This window comes from Halichondria panicea, chromosome 9 (genome assembly GCF_963675165.1).
Source record: "Halichondria panicea chromosome 9, odHalPani1.1, whole genome shotgun sequence".
NCBI classification, from domain to species: Eukaryota; Metazoa; Porifera; class Demospongiae; order Suberitida; family Halichondriidae; genus Halichondria; species Halichondria panicea.
Genome location: NC_087385.1, coordinates 5,879,779 through 5,902,034, shown reverse-complemented (window position 1 = coordinate 5,902,034; position 22,256 = coordinate 5,879,779). Strand labels below are relative to the sequence as shown.

The window sequence follows — 22,256 nt, the reverse complement described above, 5'->3', positions numbered from 1 at the left end:
TTGTTACCTCTAACCACAGTATAGTAAAAAAGTTGGAGGTAACAAAGAAAGATTAGGAAAAATGTCCTCTGAAAGCAGATATTGATAATAACGACCTACGCACCGCCCACGTCGTATGTTTTTGCTGAGAGTAATCAGAGGCTAATTACTTGAGCTGCACCGCGCTTGTCGGACCTCCTCTGGGTGGGGCCCGGGGTGTTTAAATGTTAGATTAGATCTGTGAGAGTGCACATGATTCATGTGTTCAACCCTTTGAACTGTATCACAGCTCATAATAAACATGCAGTTATGCTTCTGCCTTCTTCTCTCTTTAATTAATTGATACCAAATTTAATAACACATTTAACAGTAAGTTCATGTTAAATCGGAGTAAATTTCTAGCTCCTTGTTAAATCAAAAGTATGAGGTAAATTTCTAGCTTAGAATAAAACACACTATATACTGACCAATGTTTTTTAATTACTAAGTTTTTCGCTAATGTAATCTATTTTCTTTTCTTTTCTTGATTTTTTGTTAATTGAGTCTGCAGAGAGAGATACCAGTGTCAGTAACAAGTATTACATTCACACAATGAATGCATGAAGATATGCAGTAAAAACATTACTACAAAACTTATTCTAGTAGCATACAAGCTATAATTTTTAACAACTCACTAATTTGTCAATTCTCCTTGATGTTGACTTGGAAGGGGCTGTTAGGGATATCTATACCTGCCCACTTGATGCTAATCACATAGTCGCCTGCATGCTGAGGATTGTATGAGCCTATGATGATCCTGTCGCTGTCAGGATGGCGATTCAGGCTGACTTGGAATTTGCCCTTAGGGCCCTCCACATTCACAGACATGGTCCCGCTACCAGCATTATTAGTCTCAATTGTGAAGTTGCCCTCTTGTCCGACCAGTCCATCAAGGAGCCCAGGTCCTGAAGCTTTAACATTTTCTGGTTTGGGAGGTTGTGATGCTTTCACAATGAAAGGTGTTCCAGAAAGAGGAGTCGACTTGTGAAGCACTTCCACAAGATATTTGCCAGGATGAGAGATTTCTATGCTGCATTTGATTGAGCCATCACCAGAAGAAGTCACAGTTCCAGGAATTACGCCAATGATCTTTGATTTCGATCGCGCTCTAACTTCAATGTCAGTGTTTTGTACATCAGCATTGGTGGGTGTCAGCGAGAATTCAATGGGTTCCCCAAGGGATATTTCAGTTGGAAAGGCAGGGTCTCCAAAACCCTTGTCAGATTGTGGTGCTATGCAGGGAATATCGAATGGACTTCCTGGTATATCTTGTCCGTCCCAAGTCAAAGAAATGTTGTAGGAACCCTTCATACGGAGCATGTACTTGACCTCAAACTTGGTGTGTGAGACAGCGGTAACTACAGTCTCTTCATCTCCAAACACATCTCCTGCAATATCGACGCCTAGCTCTCCAGTTCCGGCACCCTCCGTGTAGACAAAGAAGCTGCTCCACTCTCCGGCCACAGCCCCAGTGAGACCACTTCCCTCTGCACGACATTTGCTAGCATCAGCAGGTAGGTTCTCGTAGCTCAGTGAAAATGGAGATCTTGCAATCACCTTTTCTTCTGTTTTAATCTTGAGCCGACATTTGATGGTGACCTCATACTCGAGCCCTTCAGATGGAACAAATTCAAGGGCATACTTTCCACCAAAGAGGTCAGTAAGACTAACGGGGAGTTGCTCCAAGGTAACAGGATTCTGAACGGTAGCGCGTAGATCATTTGTGTCAGCTCCTTCAGCATTGAGAGAGAAGGACATACCCGTAGAAGCAGGTTTCTGAAAGTGGACATTGTATGGACTGCCGACAACGTGGTAGCCATTGTATTTGGCAATTATCTGATAATCACCTGCTTTCTTGACAGTAATCACACAGTAAAATTCCATACCATCATCAGATGACTCGATTGTGATGTCTGCGGCTTGAGTTTCTGAGCAGTATATATCCAGTTTTCCTTCCGTCACACTCTTGCGGTCGGTTACAAACCTGTTTTGTGTTCCAACAACAAACGTCTCACCCTCCAAGTTAAGGCCAGTCACTGGTACAAACATCAAACGCAAGGGGCTGCCGCGAATATCCTCGTCATTCCACAGCACATCTAGTTGACATCTTCCCCTCTCTGTGGGCACAACCTTGCAGCCATACACACCTTCTTCTTTCTCAGAGAGATTGATTGTAGCTTTGCCTTCTCCTCTCTGCTTGATTTTAAGCGTACCATAACCAGCACTAGCAGTGTTTATATCAAAGTTAACTTGAGAGCCAAGAGGGATTGGCCTCACCAAGAGTGACTGGAAGGTATCGGGTATGACTACCTTGTGTGCATCAGACTCTTTCTCAATGGCTCTGATTTTGAAGGGACTCCTATCAATTTCACCTTCAGCGTCTTTGTCTTTCTTAACATGTACAAGATAGTCTCCAGGGATGGTGGGAGTGAAGTTTATGCCATAAGAGCTCTCCACCTGGTCGATTAGCTTTATATCACAAGGTCCCTCCGGTCCGATGGTATTCACATATGGCAGACTGTCTGGCAAGGTCTCGTCTTTGGGCAGTATTAGGCACACTTCTTTGCCAGCTTCAACATCACTGGGACTAGCTTCTTCGGGTAAAACATAGTCCTTGGTGAGGCAAGGTTTCTCTACAGCCTTGATCAGGAAGGGGCTGCCGTCAATGTCCTCATTATGGATTTTAACATTGAGTGTATAGTCATCGGCAACTGTTGGCACAAAGTTAACAGTGCACATGCCATCTTTGTCCTCCACTGTGGGTTGGTCCTTGCCTACCTTGCTACGAGCAGTGGCTGTTACATAGTTCGTATCAGCAGCATACCTTCCAAGATTCACCACATCCAGTTCCACTCTGTCGCCAACAGGGATCACATTCACGTACGGTCCTAGACAAGTTTTGGCTTTTGGAGCTCGCCTCTTTACAGTAGTTTTGACTGGAGAATCGGGAATTACTTTTCCTCCCCACATCACTGCAAACTTGTGGTCACCCAGTGTTTCAGGAGTGTGTTCAACGGCATACGTACCATCTTCATTGTTGATGATTTTAACCTCACCCTCTTTACCCTTCACAGGAGCTGTTACTTTCACTTGCAGATTAGCGCTGCCTGCACTGGTGGCATCCACAGTGAAGGATGCTCGCTCATGTATATACCAGTCCTCTGGCATTTCCTTTACCACACAGGCCGAAGCATCAGGAGGACCTTCATAGAGAAAGTAGATTGGGCTCTGTTTGATCTCCCTTTTCTTAACAAGGATGTGTAGAGCGTAAAGTCCAGGTTTCTTGGGGCTAAAGCCAAATCGATACTTTCCTTTGGACACTTTGCTTGTTTTCACCTTCAAACGAGTGTTGGTGTTCTCGTGGATTACATGAGCATCGATATCGCCGTGCTTAGCATCAATGTCTAGATCATAGCCGATTGCTTTGCCATATGGGAATCTAGGGATTGCTTCCACTGGGAAAGTCAGGGGAGATTTGGGCACATGCTCGCCTGACCACAAAACTTTGATGCGGTGAGTTCCAGGAGCAGCTGGTGTGTAGGTAACGTCAATTATGCTTGGCGTGTCTTTATTAGGCATGGCTTCAAGTTTGGGTCTCACTTGCACACCCTCAGCAGTCAGACTGAGCTTGCCTTCACCAGCCAGTCGAGTATCCACTTGGAAATTGATTGGTCTGTTTACTTGGAACGTCTCAGGGTGACTCTCCAGACCTAGGATCTTACATTTGCCAGCATCTGCTTTGGGAGTTTCGTATTTTACGGAGAATGGAGTTTGAGGTACAGGTGAAGAGCCAAGCTGCGACTCTATCTTGTATGTTGCAGGAACTGGTGGGACAAATTTTGCTTCAAATGTGTCAACTCCTTTTTTTGTGACTGCGAGGTTAGCTCTCTTGCCAGTCTCTACATTTGTTGCAGTAGCAGTCAATTTCTCTTTTTTCTGCTCCTCAGTGCGTGCTCTGACTTTGAGGACGAGAGTGTGATCAGTTGTGTCCTCCAGCACTTCACCTTCAGCTGGGAAGTTAATGGAACGGAGCTCTCCGGTTCTGTCAATTTCAAATAGCCAAGCAAGCAGTTCTTCACTAGAATGATCCCGCACAAACAGAGGGAATGGTTGACCGGGTATTGGTTGGCCACCCCATGTCATCTGAAGCTCGTACATGCCAGGAACCTTTGGAGTGATCTCTGCAGAGTAAGTGCCGTCTTTATTGTCCCTCACTTGAGGCCCTTCAGTTTCTTTGCCGTCAGGTCCAAGAGTTTTTATATTGAGACTACCGTCTCCTGCTTCTCGAGCATTCACTGTGAAATCTACCGTCTCACCCATGTACGATCTAGTGTCCAGTCCAATCACCTTAACAGCTTCAGGTTTGGCAGGCCTTGCATAGCGAATTATGTAGGGACTCCTAGGCAACTCCTTGTCTTTAACGTATGTGTGAAGGAAGTAGTAGCCAAGGTCTTTTGGTTGGAAGGAGACTCGATACTTTCCTTTGTGTACTTTGCTGATCTTAACTTTGTAGTTTTGGTTGGTCTCTTTGTGAATGCAGTTAGCTTTGAGGCTTCCATCAGCGTCAATGTCAATAGCAGCTGGCTTCCCATTTGGAACAACTTCGGTTTGGCTTGGATCCACAACAAATATATCCACTGGTGACATAGGTATCGCCTGATCGACCCAGTTAAACTTGAGAGTGTGTTTTCCTTGCGATTGAGGGATGTATGTAATGTCATAGAATCCTCTGTCCTTTTGCGAGGGAGTTGCTGAGAGCATGGAAGTAGGTTCTCTTCTATCATCTTCGGAGGGTCTCTCTGCCAGCACTTCAAGATTACCGGGACCAGCTTTCTTGGCATCTACTCTAAGTTCAATGTCAGATCCCACTTCCACAAAACTTCCAATGTCTTTAACGCCAATTAGACTGCACTTGCTGGCGTCTGTGGGAGGCATGATGTAATTGACTCTGAATGGACTCCTGGGCACTGCCTCATCATTGATTCTCACATCCACAGTGTAGCGATCCGGCTCAGTAGGGTCAAAGTGGAACATGAAGGTGTCAGAGTCTGGTTGCTTGTAGGTGGAAATTGCTGAGTTACCAACTGCGTCTCCAATGGCTGATCCACTTAGTACTCCATTCTTCTGCTCATCACTTTTCGGGTGAACTTTGACAACTAGAGGTGTACCAATGAAGATGGTGAATTCCTCCTTTGGAACTTCTTCGACAGTGTGTGCATCGAGTGTGTTGAGGGAGAGATTGCTTCCTTTATCCATATCGGGGGGAGGAGATTCCTCGAGGAGGATTGGAATATTCTCAACTGGCTCTATTCTCTCAGCCATAACTAGCTCCTCTTCGATCATTTTCCGGCGCAGATCAATCTTGTAAGGAGAATCTTTAAGCTCTTTCTCGTTGAAGAACACTGACAGATGGTAGAGGTCTGGTTGAGGAGGCACGAATGCAATCTTATATTTCTTAGAATCTGGAGAAATAGGTTTGTAGGTGACAGGAACATCTCCACATTCGTCTCCAACGCACTTGGCAGAAAGAGTTCCACTGGGTACAGTACTAAGGTCAATATGATAGTCGATGGGTTTCTCCGGAATAAAGACTGCTTCCACTTGTTCGGTAGGTGCTTGCACAACTGGCTCCTCCACAGGGGCTGGAATGTAGAGCACATGGAAGGGGCTCTGTGGCACATTATCATCGTTCAGCTTCACCTCAACCACGTAGTAGTCAGGCTCCGGTGGATTGAAATAAACCTCAAATACACCCTCAGCATTTTGTGAAGTTTTGACGGTGGAAGGTCCAGTAACTTCTCCATAAGCTCTTGCAGCGAGAGTACCATTTCGCTGTTTCTCATCTTTTGGACGCACTTTGAGTTTGAGTGCTTTGCCAATAACAATGGTGATAGGATTCTTCCGACGCTCTACGAGAATGGGGGCTTCTGGCTCCACTGGGAACATAGCAGGATTCCCAGACTCAACTTCGTAGGCTGGAATAGCTTCTTCAATCTTCTCCTCAACAGGTAGGCCTCTTGGTGCGGAAATGTAGCCATCTAGCAAGTCAGTGAGATTCATACCTTCATCACGAACGTCAACTTGTACTGGACTGTCAGGAATGGATTGCCCAGACCAAAGCACGTCAAATGAATGCTTTCCGGTGGCGTTTGGAGTGTACTCGATACCAAAAGTTCCATTTTTGTTGTTCTTGACTTTCAGTTCTGGGTTGCTCACTCCTTCTTCAGTTGGAGGCACTGACGCTTTGATACCGAGTTCACCACTTCCAGCGCCGTTGGTATCCACAGTGAAAGTGATTGGACGATTGATGTACACAAAGTCTGGTTGATCTCGGATGGAGCATTTCTCGGGTTGAGCTGGTTGGCCATATTTGATAACAAACGGACTTCCTTTGATTTTGTTCTGTTTCATGAGCACATGGATGTGGTAGTATCCAGGGTCTTTGGGTTCGAGACTCAGTTTGTATTTTCCCTTGGTCACCTTCGAGATTTTGACTTTGTACGGTGTATTGGAATCCACGTGAACTGCATGTGCTTCTAAATCTCCTAGCTTGCAGTCAGCATTGATGTCCATTCCAACTGGCTGTCCGAATCCGTAGGTGGGTGGATCTGCAACATTGACTTGAATTGGTGTGTTTGGAATAGCCTCTCCAGCCCATGTAACATTGAGCTTGTGTTCTCCAGGTGCTCTTGGGGTGTATGAGATATCGTAGGCAGATTCAACTGGTGATTGTTTCACTTCAATTGCAGGGGCCTCATCAACGAGTGGTGCATCAGCTGTGACTGCAAGATCACCTGGTCCAGCTCCATCGGTATACACTTTGAAGTTGATGGGTTTGTTCACATACAGAGGTGATTTTTCGTCTAGCCCAACAATTCGGCATTTGTTTGCATCAGCAACTAGGGCATTGTATTCAACTGTCACAGGGCTTCTTGGAACTTCCTTATCTCCAACCGTGGCTGAAATGGTGTAGGTATCTCCTGCTGTCGGATTCAGCATAACTGAGTGTACATTGCTCGATGGTTTGGTGATTTTGAGTTCAGTCGGTCCGCTGTTAGTTCCAGTAGCTGTGGCAGTTAGTGGCTCCTCACTTAGGTCATCTGAGACAGAAATGTTGAGCAGAATTGGATCGCCTACTATCGATTTGATGTTCTCTTGAGAAGGAGGGATCTCTTTTTTGGATTCGTTTGGCTTGCCGTAATTTTCCACACGATACACATCAGTGACAATGTCTAGAGAACGTTCTTTAGCATTGGTGACAAAAGGACTTCCTGGAATTGATTTTCCACCCCAGGTAATTGCAAAGCTGTGATCGCCAATCATTTGAGGAGTGTAGTCAACACCGTATATTCCATTCATCTTGTCGGTAACTGGAAGTTCAACAGATTTGTCTTTCTTTTGTTTCGGTCCGAGAACCTTCACAGAAATATCACCAGGCCCAGCGTCGGCAGCAATGACAGTGAAGTTCAAGGGCTCTCCAACAAAGCACTTTCTGCCCAGACCTCCCACAGAAACGGCTTCAGGTTTGGAGGGCTTGCTGTAGCGGATCAAAATCGGACTCTCTGAAATTTCTTTGTCTTTGACAGTCACATGCACACGATACAGTCCGTGGTCTTTTGGAGAAAATGAAAGTTTGTACTTTGTCTTCTGCACTTTTGCGATCTTGACTTTGTAATTAGTGCCAGTGCTATCATGGATTGCCACAGCCTTGATATCACCACTCTTGCCTTCAATATCACAGTCCACTCCCACTGGCTTGCCGTAAGGATAGCTTGTAGCGGTGTCTGGATCGAAAACATTCACTGAGAATGGAGCATTCGGTATTGGTTGTTGAGACCAAGTGACACTGATTTTGTATGGTCTTGCTCGGTTTGCTACAAAAGTCACATCGAACATATTTCTTTCTTGTGGTCGTGAGTTGATGGTAATTTGTGGGGCACCAGGTCCCTCAACGGTGACATCAATTACTCCAGGTCCGGCATCTTTGCAGTCGACAGAGAAAGAGAGTGGTCTGTCAATGGGCACAATGATTCCTGATCGAGGAAGGTTCAAGAGTACACACTTGCTTGCATCGGGAGCTGCATAAAGAACAGGCGCCTCAATAATCTCTCCAACTTCTAGTACAGCACCAGGTCTCATATCGATCGTAAATGGCGATCCTTTTACGTGCTTGTCATCAAAGAGTACATTCAATGTGTAAAGGTCCTTCTCAGGTGGAGTAAAAGTGCATTGATACGTTCTCCCAACTATTTTGCTCAGCTCAACAGGCACACTTCCAATTTTCTCTCCAGTGCATGTAGCTTTGATGTCACCAGATCCAGCATTCGAAGTATCAACAAGAAGTTCAGCTTCTTCTCCCGGCTCGTTGTAGATTGGCACTGCACATTCCACCTCCTCTGGTCTTGGGGGTGGTAGCAAATCGACCAGGAAAGGAGATCCAGGCACTGGCTTTCCATCCCAACTGACATCAACCATATAGATATCGGGGTTTGGAGGCTTGAAGGAGACTAGGTACTCGCTCTTCTTGTCTTGGTTGACTTGCAGAGCCACTGGTCCAGTTGTCTCTCCAATGGCTTGGGCGGAGAATTTCCCCCAGAAAACATCGACCGTGTAGATATCTGGAAATTGTGGATTGAAGGTTACAGCAAAGGTACCATCACCAAGTGGTGTAATCTTGACAGGCACTCTACCGCTAATTTCTCCTTCAGCTTTGGCGCTGAGTTTGCCCCTTCCTGCTTCTGTTGTCTCAAAGTTCAGAGCTACGTCTTGTCCAGTCTCGCTGTTGTCTGCAGTGCTAGCGTGTAGTACCTTCTCAGAGTCTGGCGGGTAGAGGTTGACAGCGAAGGGAGACCCTGTCACATGATCGGTGCCGTAGTAGATCGAGAATTTGTACACATCAACGGATGCTGGCTCAAAGCTGACTCGATACTTATCAGTTCCAACGTTGCCATCTCTTTCCACTTCTTTTACAGCAACTAGAACATTGCCGGCACTTCTTCCTTGTACTTCAGCTCGTACTTCTCCATATCCAGCATCGGAACAGTCTAGCTCCACCCACACCAGCTTCCCTGCTCCGAGTACATTCGGGATCTGTATATCACTGACTTCAACTTTGTCAGCTGCAGCAGGAACAGCCATGAGGGAAGTAGTGTTTTCTTTGGCACTGTTGAACTGGGCCAGGTAGCTAAGTCGCAAGAGTTCATCGACTTCGGTAAATTTGGCAGGTGTAACAGTTCTTCTTACTCCAAGCAATTTTTCAGCTGCAACCATTGCTTGTTCGATGTTGGCAGGAGAGTTTTCGGGGGTCATTTCAGAATAGCTTGGGAACTTTCCTCCAGATACAGCATTTGTGAGTGCTCCAAGGGCCTTTCCACTAGTCCAGCTACTTGAAAAGTCTTTCACGTCTTCATTTGGGATTTGCTGTTGGATCCATTGCAGAAGAGTACTCTGTCCGCAAGAGCCGGAGACACAGAACTGGGAGATATACATCATCATACTGATTTCATCGGGTTTCTCGAGAGCGAATTCTTCAGGAGCAATGGACGGTTCGATTGCTAGTTTTGTCTTTGCAATCATCAATGCACTTTGGACATTTTGAGCGGCATTCGAAGCTTTAAGGGAAGCAGTGTCGATAAGTCCAGGCTGGCAGTAGTTGATGAGAACAGACAGCATCAGTCCGTTTTTCCAATCTGTGTTGAAGTTGGTGATGTTTTGGCCGGGCAGGACCCCGTTGATCCAAGTGAGGAGTGCTCGCTTGAGAATCATGAAGGCTGATTCGAGGTTTGCAGCAGTATAGCCGATTTCGTAATGGAGGATGAGTAGCCATATAATTGAGATAACACAGTGCTCCTTGTGTTGCAAGATATCATTTGGCTCTGTATAAGGAGAAGAATGCCATTAATTTTACAGATCCAATGCAGAGCAAACAAGATGACACTTTATATTCACTAACGAGTGCAAGAATGCATTAATTCTGCACTTGCCAATAAGTGTTATTATCACAGCTATGGAGTCATAAACAGCTCCATGCATGAGCGAACTAATGAAATTTTCCGTCAATGTATCACCTCTTTGATAAAATTATAGTAGACTAAAGTTGTGATAACTATTTAATTAACTAAGGCCATGCAGCATCCTACACACTAACTTGGAAACGTTATACTGTTGAGAGCTATCACGAGGTTCACATCTGTTCAATAATTTGGATTAAATGCTATACTTACGTATATTGGAGACAGCTATCTTCTCCACTTCCGTAATGAACTTGAAGGCAATGGCAAGGTTTTGGACTTTTTGAATCTTGATGACTGGTCGGGCATAGTATCTGCAATTAAGGGAAAGAAGCTTTAAAATGGAAATCAGTCAATTGGGAAGTCATGCAGATGTTATATAGTCATGCAGGTGCTCACTCTCACCTTCCCGGCATTTTCTTGCCTGGTGCTAAGCATTCGAGTAGCTTGATGAGAACAATTCCATTCTCCATGTCATCAGTGAGATTGCTGATGTTCAGTCCTCTTCCTTCCACCTTCTTGTTGATCCAGGTGATGAATGTTCTCGTTCTAGACTCAATCATGGCAGGGCTCTCATGACTAGAGCTTCCAATACTGAGTGTCTTCCTCATCCCTAGCACCTCTTCAAACTGGGAAGCCATTCTATTCACTTCACAGGCAAACAACCTTCCGTCGTAATGTCTTTGCAGAAACTGCAACAAGTAGAACGTTTAACTTTAACACTATACTCTTTACTAGCAAACATGCGAGACAGCAACAAATACTGAGCATGTCATGCATGCATAACTTCCACTGCACCTCTGTGCACCTAGCGCATAAAACTGATATAACTTCCATCAACAACCATGCATGATGGTACGCATTGTGTATACATGTTTATACTAAGTGTCAATACAACAACAGACTATAGCATGCATCATTTTACTCACATGAGAAACCTTCTTGATCTTGGGAGAGTTAGCTCAGCTATAATAATTATAGTGAAGCAACCTTCAAGGGTAGTAAAATACAATAAATTGTGGACTTTTATATCAAAGTCAAGTCAGGAAATGCACAACCCACACACTTTGCATTCCAGTCAATTACATCTTAATAGTGTAGCAGTGCTCACTGTAAGTATTCATGCACTCCTGGTATAGTGCATGAATATTATTGGAAATGTTAAGACAAAAAAGACACCACACATTTTGTCAGACACATTGATCAAGACTATAAGTGTAAACCATGCATACATATCCTTTCAATGGACAACAAGTATCAAAGTGACTGCATGCTCATAGAAACGTGCAATATAGTTATTGCCTCTTTCATGGGAGGGTGCAGATGAGGGAACAAGTCTTAGAAACATGTAATAAATGCTATAAGCTACGGAGGCTAGTACATTTTGTTTCAGACACATTATTTTGTTACGAGATTCAACAAATTGGGGCATAACATAATGGTATCATCTTGATGGTGAGGGTTATAGCATATAGACCATGTAAAATGCGTGGGGTTTTAGCTGAACATGTTCTCTGTTTCTTCTGTTTCTCTCAATCTTTAAAAATTCCCCTCTGCCCTAAGTTTTTGCAGTTGCAACTGACATGCATGCAGACCAGTTTCAACTGCAATATTTATTATGTAGTCTGAGAGCGACTGACTACAATCAGTACAACTAGGAGCACATGAGGTACAATAATAGTGCTATAGAATTATAGTACATGCAGCCATGACTGTATACCTATTAATAGTATGGCTAAGAGTGCAATATGGGATTAATAGCAGAGTACACTGTAAAAACAAGTGGGTTGTTTTAACACTGACACGCGTGTCATTTGATTGTCCCTCCAAATGACATGCTACACGTATGTCAAATTGAAGGTGTGTTGATTTGACCCACTTCTAGCGGGTCATTTTGGCACGTGTTATTAATCATTCCAATTAACGCCATTTCAATAATAAACAATAATGACGAGTCTATAGTAACTGAAAATGAAACAGAAGTGTTTGCAAAACTTGCATGCATGCATCCATTCCATTATAAGTGTTTACTATACAGTCCTTTAGTCCTTTGAACTTGTACTTCACACCTAAAATAATGGTGAAAAAAATATTATAAGTTGTGAACGCATTATATGAAATTACATACCTATTTCAGACCAGTATTAAGATTCAGACAGCTAGCTCACTTGGAGGGTGGTTAGGAAGGCCTATACCTGCAGAAGAATAATTATGCTGATGAGCTACAATAATAGTACACTCAAATTTGTGTAAATGCCTTGACAACGGCTAGAAAAAAGAAACAGACCGCAAAAATTAAGTTTGAGGATAGTTAAGAGGGCCTACATGTAGAATAATAGCATACAAATCCAATGTGTGTATGTGTTGTGGCAAAAAATGTGGTAAAACTTGTATGTATGGTTTTAGGAAACGTACCTCAAATTTGTGCCCTGACAGGGACCAGTATTAAGATTCAGACAGCTAGCTCACTTGGAGGGTGGTTAGGATGGCCTACCTGCAGAATAATAACTCTGAATAATTATGCTGATGACAATAATAAGTTCACTCAAATTTGTGTAAATGCCTTGACAACAGCTAGAAAAAAGAATCAGACCTCACAAATAAATGTTAGAGCAGTTTGAGGATAGTGTTAAGAGGGCCTACATGTAGAATAATAGCATACAAATCCAATGTGTGTATGTGTTGTGGTGGTAAAACTTGTATGTATTAATTGATAGGAAACGTACCTTTGAGCCCTCTGTTTCGTACACTATCACAATCGAAGGAGTCTGCCATTGTTGAGAAAGGAGAATTACTGACTCATCAGCCAAAAAAACAAGTAGAGTCTATCAATTCTGCAATAATTACATATTAATAGTCTTTTTAATAGAGAATATAAACCTACCACTGAAAAACTGGGTAGTTTCAAACTTGAGGGTGGTTCCAGCAGTTCAATTCTTTGAAGTGAACAGTTGTCTCGACTGTACTGTACTATACTTGGTTGAACTAACTAGCTAGCTACCATTTAAACAGTCTCACTCGTTGCTATGTCACATTTGTTGCCTGGGCCAGGGGGACATATGAAGTATGATTTTTACAAGTGATTGTGTTATCACTTGTAACAATCATGTTTATATGTAATGTACATAAGAAACGACACATGTGTAATGGGTCGTTTTCATTCAGTGGGTCAAAATGACATACTTTTAACTGTGATAAACCTTTCTAGAGGGTAAATAACACACTTTAAGAGTTTGGCACATGTGTAACACGCTACACGCGTGCTATAATGGCACATCTCTTTTTACAGTGTAACAAGCAATGGCAAGGATACTAATTGCACGAGGCGTAGCCGAGTGCTATTAACCTTGCCAGTGTTTGTTATGAGTGCTATTAATCCCTTATTGCACGAGTAGCCATACTATTGATTGTTAATCGCTTGTGATGCAGTTTTAAGGACATTTTTAGCTGTAAAAACATTAGCCGTGGCCATTATTGAAACGTGCGGTCGTCAAGGCAGTAATCCCCGAGGGCCCGAGGCTGTAGCGCAAATTTCATCTACTAAAGGCTTGAGGTATCTAAGTGAAATAAGGGACCTCTCAGTAACCAATCAGATTGCACCATTTGTGACAAGCATTTTCTAATTAAAACTATAATTATACCTACTATAGTCTTCCTCTAATGTTTCCGCATAACTAACTTTCAATACCCAGAATAATAATTATAAGTCTTCCTCTAATGTTTCCGCATAACTAACTTTCAATACCCAGAATAATAATTATAAGTCTTACTCTAATGTTTCCGCATAACAGTAACTCGATCTAGATCTAACTTTCACTATACCCAGAATGTCAGTAATTTAGGAAAGCAGTGGTTGTAATTATAATAATAATAGAAGCCAGTATGTCTACAGCACAGACTATAGTTACTGCAGCCTACTGGCAACAAGCAATTCATGTATACAGGCATTCATGTTAAAACAAAATGTTGGATTTACATAGATAGCGCTAAATTAAGTGTATAAGTGTTACCATGGAATGACAATTAACACAAACAAACACCACCAAATATTTGACACACATGTAAATAAACACTGACAGAGTGTTCTATAAAGCGTTGATCTCAACACGAAGGGATCACCACTTGTGTACTTGTATGGACCTTGAGAGAGCCTGTGACCGTCCTGAGCTAGGAGCACTGTTCCACGTCCTCTCACTCGCCCCAAGAACTGGCACTGGCTCAATCTATAAATAGATAATGGGTGCATGGGTATTGAATTACACAAGCTATCAGTTTACAGGTACACCTGTTCTAAGCCCGATGGGGGTGTAGCAAATGGATAGACCACTTAAGTATAGTTTGACCTCACACAGTGAACACTTGAATGTTTGTAGTAATGCCAGGAGTGCATGCATGTACTCCTGGCATTAATATAGCCTACTAGCTTCCACAAGTTGCATGTAAGCACATCCTGCACTAATGGTTTAATTCCATGGGAATATTTTTACGTTTATATGTTCAGCTAAGCAACCATCAAAGTCGTAATTCTACCTAGCCTCTGTTACCAAGCAACACCACCAAAACCATATTGGACCCCTACTGACGAGGGTACTATAGCCCTCTGTTACCAAGCAACACCACCAAAACCATCTCTGACAAAATTGATTTTAGGGCCCCAACTAGCCCTCTGTTACCAAGCAACACCACTAACCATCCAGTAATGTTATCTGCATGAATGAATTTACGTTCAATTGTGGTGAACCTACTTACTAAACATGTAAGCACATCCTACACTAATGGTTTAATTCCATGGGAATATTTTTATGTTCATATGTTCAGCTAAGCAACCATCAAAGTCGTAATTCTACCTAGCCTCTGTTATCAAGCAACACCACCAAAACCATATTGGACCCCTACTGCTGAGGGTACTATAGCCCTCTGTTATCAAGCAACACCACCAAAACCATATTGGACCCCTACTGACGGAGGGTATTATAGCCCTCTGTTACCAAGCAACACCACTAACCATCCAGTAATGTTATCTGCATGAATGAATTTACTTCAATTGTGCTGAACCTACTTACTAAACAATCAATCAACCAAGTAGGGCTACTGCAGTACCTTGGGACTGTTACCAAGCAACAATTTAAGTCCTTTTAGTGATTAGTCTGTTGTGTCAATAATAATCACAGACACCCCCTCTATAGCACCTTATAGTCATATCAGTTGCATCGTGTATTATATGGGGGGTAGGAATAGTTGTTAAGGGAATAGATGATAAAAGAAGGAATCTATTCGTTAAGGGAATAGATGATAAAAGAAGGAATCTATTCACACCTGTTGAAATTCCTTATGGTCAGCTCCAAATTAATCTACCAGCGCATCTTGCTTGGGAATTACATGTAGCAATTTTCCGGTGTACTATATATTTACAACCTGGGCACAGTACATACCTTGGTCCATTTTATCGCTCTTTCCGACTTTGTCTGTTTCTGCTTAGAAGACACCCAGTCAGCAGCTTGCTTGGAGAGAGACTGGTCCAGACTATGGTACTGCAAACAAGATTAGCAAGGCAGCTGGTCATGCACCGTAATAGAAATGGCAAAACAAAAACAGTCTTAAATTTCAAAATACAGAAGCTGTAGTCAACACAAGTACATACACAGAATCCTGAGCAAACCAGGAAATTCTAAGAGGATCGTAACAGTTGTCAGCACTCTGTTGTAGCCTAAGCAGAATTCTAACCACCATAAGAGCATAGGATTCACTGTTGTGGGGATATTTTAAGTGCAGATAATTATAGTCACTAATATGATTAAGCGCATTGTTCAATGAAGCGACATTGTGAGGTAGGCAAGGTACCTGGGCCTCTGCCTTTTCCAGTCTCTTAACAAGCTCAGCCCTGTCTGCCACATTAGCCACCACTTGGTTCTGAATGCAAGACACACACACACAGTGGTTACAGTGCATAGTGCCTCATCGCACACTAACAAATAACAATTATTATTGCGCAATGGGGGAGTAAAGTGTGTGTGGTAGTACATGTCTTGGGAATGCAGATGCTGTTAATCTCCCTCTCATTCCAAGCTAAAGTGCAATTTTTGTGTAACCATGAGTAAACAAGCCTTACTCTCATGTAGTGTGCATTACTGTCAGCAAATCGAACCCTCTTCATCAGGTCACCATTTTCAATTCGAAGTCTCCGTATCTCAGCCTTCAGATTTGCACTCTCCACCAACACAACCTACATTAATGAACATGAATGCCCACATAACGATTTCAGGGGTGGCAATATCAATATACACAGTTCCATTTTACCTCGATCATTTTACCTCATTTTTCCTGACAACGTCATCCACTCTCATTGGATTTTGAGATTTGCCTGTGCCTACCAGAGTCTCTGACAGAGTGTCAATGTAGGCCCTCTGGGCAGCTGTGCTCATACCATCTCCTCCTCTTGATGTAGATTTCTTCTGAAGCTCTTGCTCCAAAGCATGCTGCAGGGGACAAGGGGTAGATCTCTAAAGAAGCTTTTAGAAGTTATGACCCTTTTCCAATGATGTTTACATGTGCGTATGAGAAATGTGCATGGAAGGATCTTTACCAGATGTGAATAACTATGCATTCAAAATACTTCACATGCATGACTTGAACATACTTTGAGTCCTTTCTGTTTGCGTCTTTCTGCTGCTAACATGTCTTGAAATCTCCGAGCATGCTCATGGGCATTAGAGAGTTCAGAGTTCATCTGAGAGAGCTTCTTGTTAGCTTCCATTGTTCTTTTTTCAAACTGTTTCACAGCTCTCGAAGAGGCCATTCGGCTTTGGAGGATGTCTTGCTGGAGACGATCATTACGTCCACCCAACTCCACTAAAGCCCCTTCTTTCTGATGCAGACTAAGCTCTGTCTGAAGTAGAGCATTCTCCAGTTGGACGTTGCGAATCACCTGAAACCAACAGAAACACATAGTTGTTATACTAGTTACACTAGTTATAAACTAGTTACAGACCTGTTCTTTCAGTTTTAGTCTGAGAGCCTCGGCCTCAGAATCTGGTGCTGGCCCGTCAGAGTTTAGTCTCTCTAGCTTCTCTTCCTCAAAGGCAATTCTCAGAGAGGCCAAATCACTTTTCTTTTTGTCTAGCTCCACCTGAGAAATTTCCATAATAATTAACTAATGCTATAATTATTGGAGGCACCTTCACACCAGCCAGTTGTTCTGATAGCACCGTTAGTCTATCGTTTTGCTCAATGGCTTCAATTCTCTCTCTCTCCAGCTCCTCCTTCCAAATAGCTCTCTCTTCCTCAAACTGCTTTCTTTCCTCCTCATAGTTTTTAATACGCTGTTCCAGGTCCCTTTCATTTCTCTTCAGTTGAAACTGTAATGCCTGATTCTCCTTCAGACAACCATCAAGATCCTTGTAGCGCTTCTCAAAGGTGCCTACGATATTAGAGGTTAATAGGCCTACTCACCTAGACTGAGTGGCTTACCTGCAAAAGTGCCAAGATCTCTCTTCAACGCAACATTAGGAGCGTGTGTAGCAGCTAGACGTGCACGGAGGTTCCTCAACAGTGAAGCCTGAAAATGAAAAAAAAGTGTTGTAAAAAGCAGCCCCGCCCCCCTTTCTGCAGCTCACCTCTTCACCACCTCTCTCCTGCGCCCTTGTTTCAGAGGTCTCAATTGACTCTAAGAGGCTGTCATTCTTGTCAGAAGCTCTATTTAGCGTCTCTTGAAGTCTTGTTAGCAGCTCTAGCGCTAACTTTGTGTCTGACACTACAGTTGTCTTTGCAGCCATCTTTTTTGCATGCTGTCTCTATGGTGACTCCTCATTTGACCGAAACCTAACCCACGTGGCAATGGAAGATCAGAAAATCCTACAGTCAGCAAAAGTAGCCTAAGATCAGACAAAAAAATGAGTGAAAAAGAGCCCCAGAACATCCTCAAAGGGGTTCAGCATGTGATACTGATCTTGTCTGGGAAGGGTGGAGTAGGCAAGAGCACCATGACCACTCAATTAGCTCTCTCACTGGTACAAGCAGGCAAAACTGTGAGTGGTGGTGTCTGAAAATTAATGTGTTCTGTGCCAAAGATGTCCATTTAATATTTTTGGTACAGGTGGGAGTCCTGGATGTGGATCTGTGTGGCCCCAGTATTCCTCGTATGCTCAATCTGGAGAATAATGATGTACACCAATGCTCAGAGGGGTACGACCACTAGTACATGGCACATCATCAACACATTAAGTACGTGATTATTTGTAGATGGATTCCAGTGTATACTGACCCCTCCAAGAAGCTCGGGGTCATGTCTATTGGGTTCCTGCTACAGAATAGAGACGATGCAGTGATATGGAGAGGACCCAAAAAGAATGGTAGGTTGTTGTTGATCATAAATTTCACTTCATTCTAATTATTTCTACAGCCATGATCAAACAGTTTCTGACTGATGTGGTGTGGGGTTCGCTGGACTACCTGCTCATAGACACACCACCAGGTACTAGCGATGAGCACATTACAGTTGTGGAGAATGTCAAGAATGTGAATCCTGACGGAGCCATCCTTGTCACCACTCCCCAGGTGACTGAGTACAGGTATCTTGACTGAGTAGCTACCTTGATTGTCTGTTTCTGTAGGGAGTTGCTTTGTCTGATGTGCGTAAAGAATTGAGTTTCTGTCGTAAAACAGGAATACCCATACTGGGAATTGTGGAGAACATGAGTGGCTTTGTATGCCCCAACTGTACAGTAAGTCAATACCCCGACCTCTACATTGTCATGCCGTGCACTGGCTTATACATGCAGGAGTGTACTAATGTGTTCTCCACTGGAGGAGGGGAGAGCTTGGCAAAACTCTGCAGTGTACCGTTCTTAGGTAGGTCCACTCATGCTGGTCGAGGGGGTTACTATGGGTTTTTTTTTAACACAGGGAGAGTGCCACTGGACCCAAGACTGACTCAGTGTGTGGAGGAAGGCAAGAGTTTTGCAGAGGTATATCACGACACACCAGCACAGAAAGCAATGACAGATATTGTAGATAAACTGTTAGTACAATCATAGAATAATAATCAGATTTTAATACATTTATTCTTGTGTTAAGTGTTGTATTAGCTGTAGTCAATCGTTGTTACGAGAAGGTGGAGGTGCACTTGGTGGGAGTGGCGGTGGACTTGGTGGGGGTGGGGGTGGAGGTGGAGACGTAGTTGGTATGGTTGGAGTTGGAAGTGGTGGTATGGTTGGTGTTGTTGCAGCGCTTGGTAGGGGTGGAGGTGGAGGTGGAGTTGGTATGGTTGGGGTTGGAGGTGGTGGTATGGTCGGTAGGGGTGGGGTTGGAGGTGGTGGTGTGGTTGGTGTTGTTGCAGCGCTTGGTAGGGGTGGAGGTGGAGGTGGAGTTGGTATGGTTGGGGTAAGAGCAGTTGGTAGGGGTACCAGTGGGGTTGGAGCAGTTGGTATGGTTGGGATTGCAGCACTTGGTAGGGGTGGGGGTGCACTTGGTATGGTCGGGGTAAGAGCAGTTGGAGCAGTTGGTAGGGGTGGGGGTGGGGGTGGAGCAGTTGAAATGGTTGCGGTTGCAGCACTTGGTAGGGGTGGAGGAGGTGGAGGAGGTGGAGGTGCAGTTGTTATGGACGGGGGTGGTGCAGTTGATAAGGGTTGGTGGTTGGATGGCGAATCTTGTGTAATGGCATTTTGTTCAGATCCCTTATGTTTCTTGCTTGTTCTTTTCTTATGATCATGTTCATGGTCTTCTGAATGCTTTCGTTTCTTAACAGACTTTCTACGTTTTGAGTTACCATGGCCATCTTTCACTGGCTCCAGTCTTGGTTGTTTGTCTACCACCTCTGCATCAAAATGTACTTCCACTTGAGTGATGATGGTTTCCTTGGCAGGAGTCTGTCTGAGATCGTCGACACTAAGTTTGTCGAATAGTGATAGCTCCATTTCATTGTACTCTGTTGAGTCTGGGGCCTTGGTGTCTGGTTTTCGTTGTTTTCTCTCCTTGCTTTTTACTCGTTTCTTTTCCAACCTTCTCAATTTATTGAGTGCATACCTCACACACTTTACAATCTGGAGGAATATTTGTCTCATTTGTAGGAACAACAAAATTAGCTAGATTACTTACTGCAAATGGTGTAATCACTAGGTACAGTCCTCCATTAACGATGAGTAGAAACAGAAGCCCAGCTATTGGCAGACTTTCGATCCTGAATTTCAGCTCCACGCTCTCTAGGGCTTTTATGTAGGATGGCTTAGGTGGATGGCAAAGCATAGCATCTGTAGAGAATTATACATGGGTGAGGGGGTTAGCTGAACATCTTTCAGCAGCCACAACTTTAGTGAAATTGTCAATGATGTTATCGGGGCCATAATCATTGTCATTTTTCGGCCTTGGACCATGGATCCATGATATTGCCAAAATTAATTGGCAAATAATATTTTTTTATCTCTCATCAAAATAATCTGAACTTTGATGACACCAATTGAAAGATCCTTTGGAATTCTAAGTGGTAGCTGAAAGAGTCCCGCAACCAATGATTAAACAGCCATAACTTTACTATAGACCTTTCAAATGGGATATCATCAAACTTCATACTTGAGAGATACAAGTATTTGCCAATTTGGCGATACCATAGATAATAGCCCATGATCCAAGGCCGAATTTCTTGTAAATTAATGTTTGACTATGTAGGGCTCTAATAATCATGCAAACTACATGTAGAATTCCAGGCTTACCATCATCAAAATCAATCTTCATTTCGTTAATTGAAATCATTCCCTCTTGGCACATGGAGAATATTTCCAAGTGACAATCTTCCATACGTTGGTGAGAAAAGAACTCCCTCACAGTGTTGTTGTACAAATCACTGTACATGTATTATACGCACACGAAACAATTATTGTAGGCGAATTAACACATTAAACTGACTCACCAAAGGGGATAGAACGTCACTAGCATGGCAGTGTTGTGAGTGCCAGGTGGAGGTAATGGAAACACTTCAGCTTTCATAGTCATAGTTTTGTTGTGGCCCAGTACATTGTGTCGATAACAATCATGGTCGGCAGTAACTACATCCTGTGTGTGTGGAGGGGACACATTAGAGAGCTGTATGGGGTTAGTTGTGGGTAGTTACGTTTGCTGAGTGTTTGAAGTAAATCTGTACTTGTCCTTGCTCTTTAGATACTTCAATTTCCTCTATTAGTTGCTTGCCTGAAAAAAACATAAAAAAAACATAATTATGTATTGTAGCTAGTGATGATCTTACTCTTCTCGTAATTGCAGGTTGGGAGAATCCTATTTTCATATGTTCTCACTCTCAGGTTGCATTGGGTGATAACACTAGGCGTTTTATGTGAGCCTGAGTGCTTTGAAATATCTTTTAGCTCAAATGTGCAAGTGTGGCTGAGATCTTCTCCATAGTGATAAAGCTCTTCCGTATCCTTGGGCACAGGGAGGTGTAGGCGAAATTGTGCTGCCTTCTTTTGATCCTATTAGGACACAATGCCAGTTAGCAATCTGTTTAAGTGGGTTAAAGAATGCACTCAGTCTATTTACCCACCCACTCATTTGGAGATAGCACCCACAATAATGTCTACCTTGTCTGTTGTTTCACTGGTGATAGCCAATCATTAATTAAACACATGACTACTGGTGGGCCGGGATTGATATTCATTTCTAACCTTTTTAACTCTTAATATATGCTGTCCTGTTCCGTTGATAGCGATCCCTTCACAAGCAAAAATTACCTCATATCTTATAGCAATCTGAGGAAAATTTGACAATTGATTTATGTGGAAATGTAGGAATCTCATTCACCTTATTGGGAGCTGGTAAATGAAATTCAACCAGAGTGTTACCACGCCATATGCCTGGATCCTCGTTAATGGAAGCAATTGTCCACATGCCTTTAGGACATTCTCCAAGTTCATCCTAATCCATGTTTCGTAATTTTAGCATGAATACACTTGTTATAATTATTTGTACCTTTAGTGATTCCCTGCGTAGAGTGCCTTGTAATTGTGCAGAGGAGTGAACTTGTGCAATGCACAAAAACATCAGAAGGGAACCGACAGCGTTGCTCCTAATCATATCCTGAAGCACATGGTAATGAATTTCAGCAACTTTAACCTGCTGCACAACAACAAAGAGTTATGCACATTGCTTACCTATTACCATTTCTTTGCAAGAGACTTATTCATTACCTGTTTCCAGGCAACCTTTCAGAAGAATGTATTATGACGTTGGTCTCAGATCTTGCTA

General features: G+C 43.1%; 4 protein-coding genes and 1 long non-coding RNA gene across 7 annotated transcripts; 1 reads left to right on the top strand and 4 right to left on the bottom strand.

The window, feature by feature from the left end:
- Positions 1–342: 342 nt before the first annotated feature.
- LOC135341596 (filamin-B-like) lies at positions 343–11,047 on the bottom strand. Its single transcript, XM_064538192.1, has 5 exons — positions 10,958–11,047; positions 10,434–10,720; positions 10,242–10,342; positions 654–9,893; positions 343–523 (listed from the first exon to the last, which is right to left on the bottom strand). The coding sequence occupies exons 2-4, from the start codon at positions 10,667–10,669 to the stop codon at positions 661–663; spliced, it is 9,570 nt and encodes a 3,189-aa protein (XP_064394262.1). The 5' UTR covers positions 10,670–10,720; positions 10,958–11,047; the 3' UTR covers positions 343–523; positions 654–660.
- A 906-nt stretch (positions 11,048–11,953) lies between these two features.
- On the bottom strand, positions 11,954–13,324 carry LOC135341655 (uncharacterized). Of its 2 annotated transcripts, XR_010396588.1 has the most exons (5): positions 12,913–13,324; positions 12,755–12,862; positions 12,444–12,522; positions 12,157–12,223; positions 11,954–12,097 (listed from the first exon to the last, which is right to left on the bottom strand). It is a non-coding gene; the product is annotated as an uncharacterized LOC135341655 (long non-coding RNA). The 2 variants fall into 2 exon arrangements; XR_010396587.1 differs by having other exon boundaries at positions 12,755–13,324.
- Positions 13,325–13,959: 635 nt separating this feature from the next.
- Positions 13,960–17,835, bottom strand: LOC135341619 (myosin-14-like). Its single transcript, XM_064538223.1, has 10 exons — positions 17,642–17,835; positions 17,496–17,583; positions 17,204–17,445; positions 17,017–17,154; positions 16,666–16,953; positions 16,340–16,504; positions 16,138–16,251; positions 15,870–15,938; positions 15,461–15,559; positions 13,960–14,251 (listed from the first exon to the last, which is right to left on the bottom strand). Exons 1-10 carry the CDS (start codon positions 17,798–17,800, stop codon positions 14,144–14,146), a joined length of 1,470 nt encoding a protein of 489 aa, XP_064394293.1. The 5' UTR covers positions 17,801–17,835; the 3' UTR covers positions 13,960–14,143.
- A 4-nt stretch (positions 17,836–17,839) lies between these two features.
- On the top strand, positions 17,840–19,140 carry LOC135341641 (cytosolic Fe-S cluster assembly factor NUBP2 homolog). Of its 2 annotated transcripts, XM_064538247.1 has the most exons (7): positions 17,841–18,052; positions 18,121–18,209; positions 18,267–18,376; positions 18,427–18,581; positions 18,638–18,748; positions 18,806–18,875; positions 18,930–19,140. In XM_064538247.1, the coding sequence occupies exons 1-7, from the start codon at positions 17,918–17,920 to the stop codon at positions 19,058–19,060; spliced, it is 801 nt and encodes a 266-aa protein (XP_064394317.1). In that variant the 5' UTR covers positions 17,841–17,917; the 3' UTR covers positions 19,061–19,140. The 2 variants fall into 2 exon arrangements, with proteins under 2 accessions (XP_064394316.1, XP_064394317.1); XM_064538246.1 differs by having other exon boundaries at positions 17,840–18,052; positions 18,638–18,875.
- On the bottom strand, positions 19,118–22,193 carry LOC135341612 (uncharacterized). Its single transcript, XM_064538213.1, has 10 exons — positions 22,163–22,193; positions 21,981–22,088; positions 21,813–21,926; positions 21,677–21,760; positions 21,262–21,484; positions 21,130–21,206; positions 20,929–21,071; positions 20,732–20,862; positions 20,121–20,272; positions 19,118–20,065 (listed from the first exon to the last, which is right to left on the bottom strand). The coding sequence occupies exons 2-10, from the start codon at positions 22,083–22,085 to the stop codon at positions 19,118–19,120; spliced, it is 1,977 nt and encodes a 658-aa protein (XP_064394283.1). The 5' UTR covers positions 22,086–22,088; positions 22,163–22,193.
- Between the last annotated feature and the right edge of the window lie 63 nt (positions 22,194–22,256).

Bases quoted from the DNA above. Each gene is read 5' to 3' on its own strand.
- LOC135341641 (XM_064538246.1), top strand. From the start codon at position 17,918: ATGAGTGAAAAAGAGCCCCAGAACATCCTCAAAGGGGTTCAGCATGTG. The intron at 18,210-18,266 runs GTACGACCACTA...GATTATTTGTAG, and splicing joins GTACACCAATGCTCAGAGGG to ATGGATTCCAGTGTATACTG. The intron at 18,582-18,637 runs GTGACTGAGTAC...CTGTTTCTGTAG, and splicing joins TCCTTGTCACCACTCCCCAG to GGAGTTGCTTTGTCTGATGT.
- LOC135341619 (XM_064538223.1), bottom strand. From the start codon at position 17,800: ATGGCTGCAAAGACAACTGTAGTGTCAGACACAAAGTTAGCGCTAGAG. The intron at 17,584-17,641 runs GTGAGCTGCAGA...TTTCATTTTCAG, and splicing joins AGGAGAGAGGTGGTGAAGAG to GCTTCACTGTTGAGGAACCT. The intron at 17,155-17,203 runs GTGCCTCCAATA...GAAATTTCTCAG, and splicing joins AACAACTGGCTGGTGTGAAG to GTGGAGCTAGACAAAAAGAA.
- LOC135341596 (XM_064538192.1), bottom strand. From the start codon at position 10,669: ATGGCTTCCCAGTTTGAAGAGGTGCTAGGGATGAGGAAGACACTCAGT. The intron at 10,343-10,433 runs GTGAGAGTGAGC...CCTTAATTGCAG, and splicing joins GGCAAGAAAATGCCGGGAAG to ATACTATGCCCGACCAGTCA. The intron at 9,894-10,241 runs GTAAGTATAGCA...CTCCTTATACAG, and splicing joins GATAGCTGTCTCCAATATAC to AGCCAAATGATATCTTGCAA.
- LOC135341612 (XM_064538213.1), bottom strand. From the start codon at position 22,085: ATGATTAGGAGCAACGCTGTCGGTTCCCTTCTGATGTTTTTGTGCATT. The intron at 21,761-21,812 runs GTGAATGAGATT...AATTTTCCTCAG, and splicing joins ATTTACCAGCTCCCAATAAG to ATTGCTATAAGATATGAGGT. The intron at 21,072-21,129 runs GTAACTACCCAC...CCACACACACAG, and splicing joins ACTTCAAACACTCAGCAAAC to GATGTAGTTACTGCCGACCA.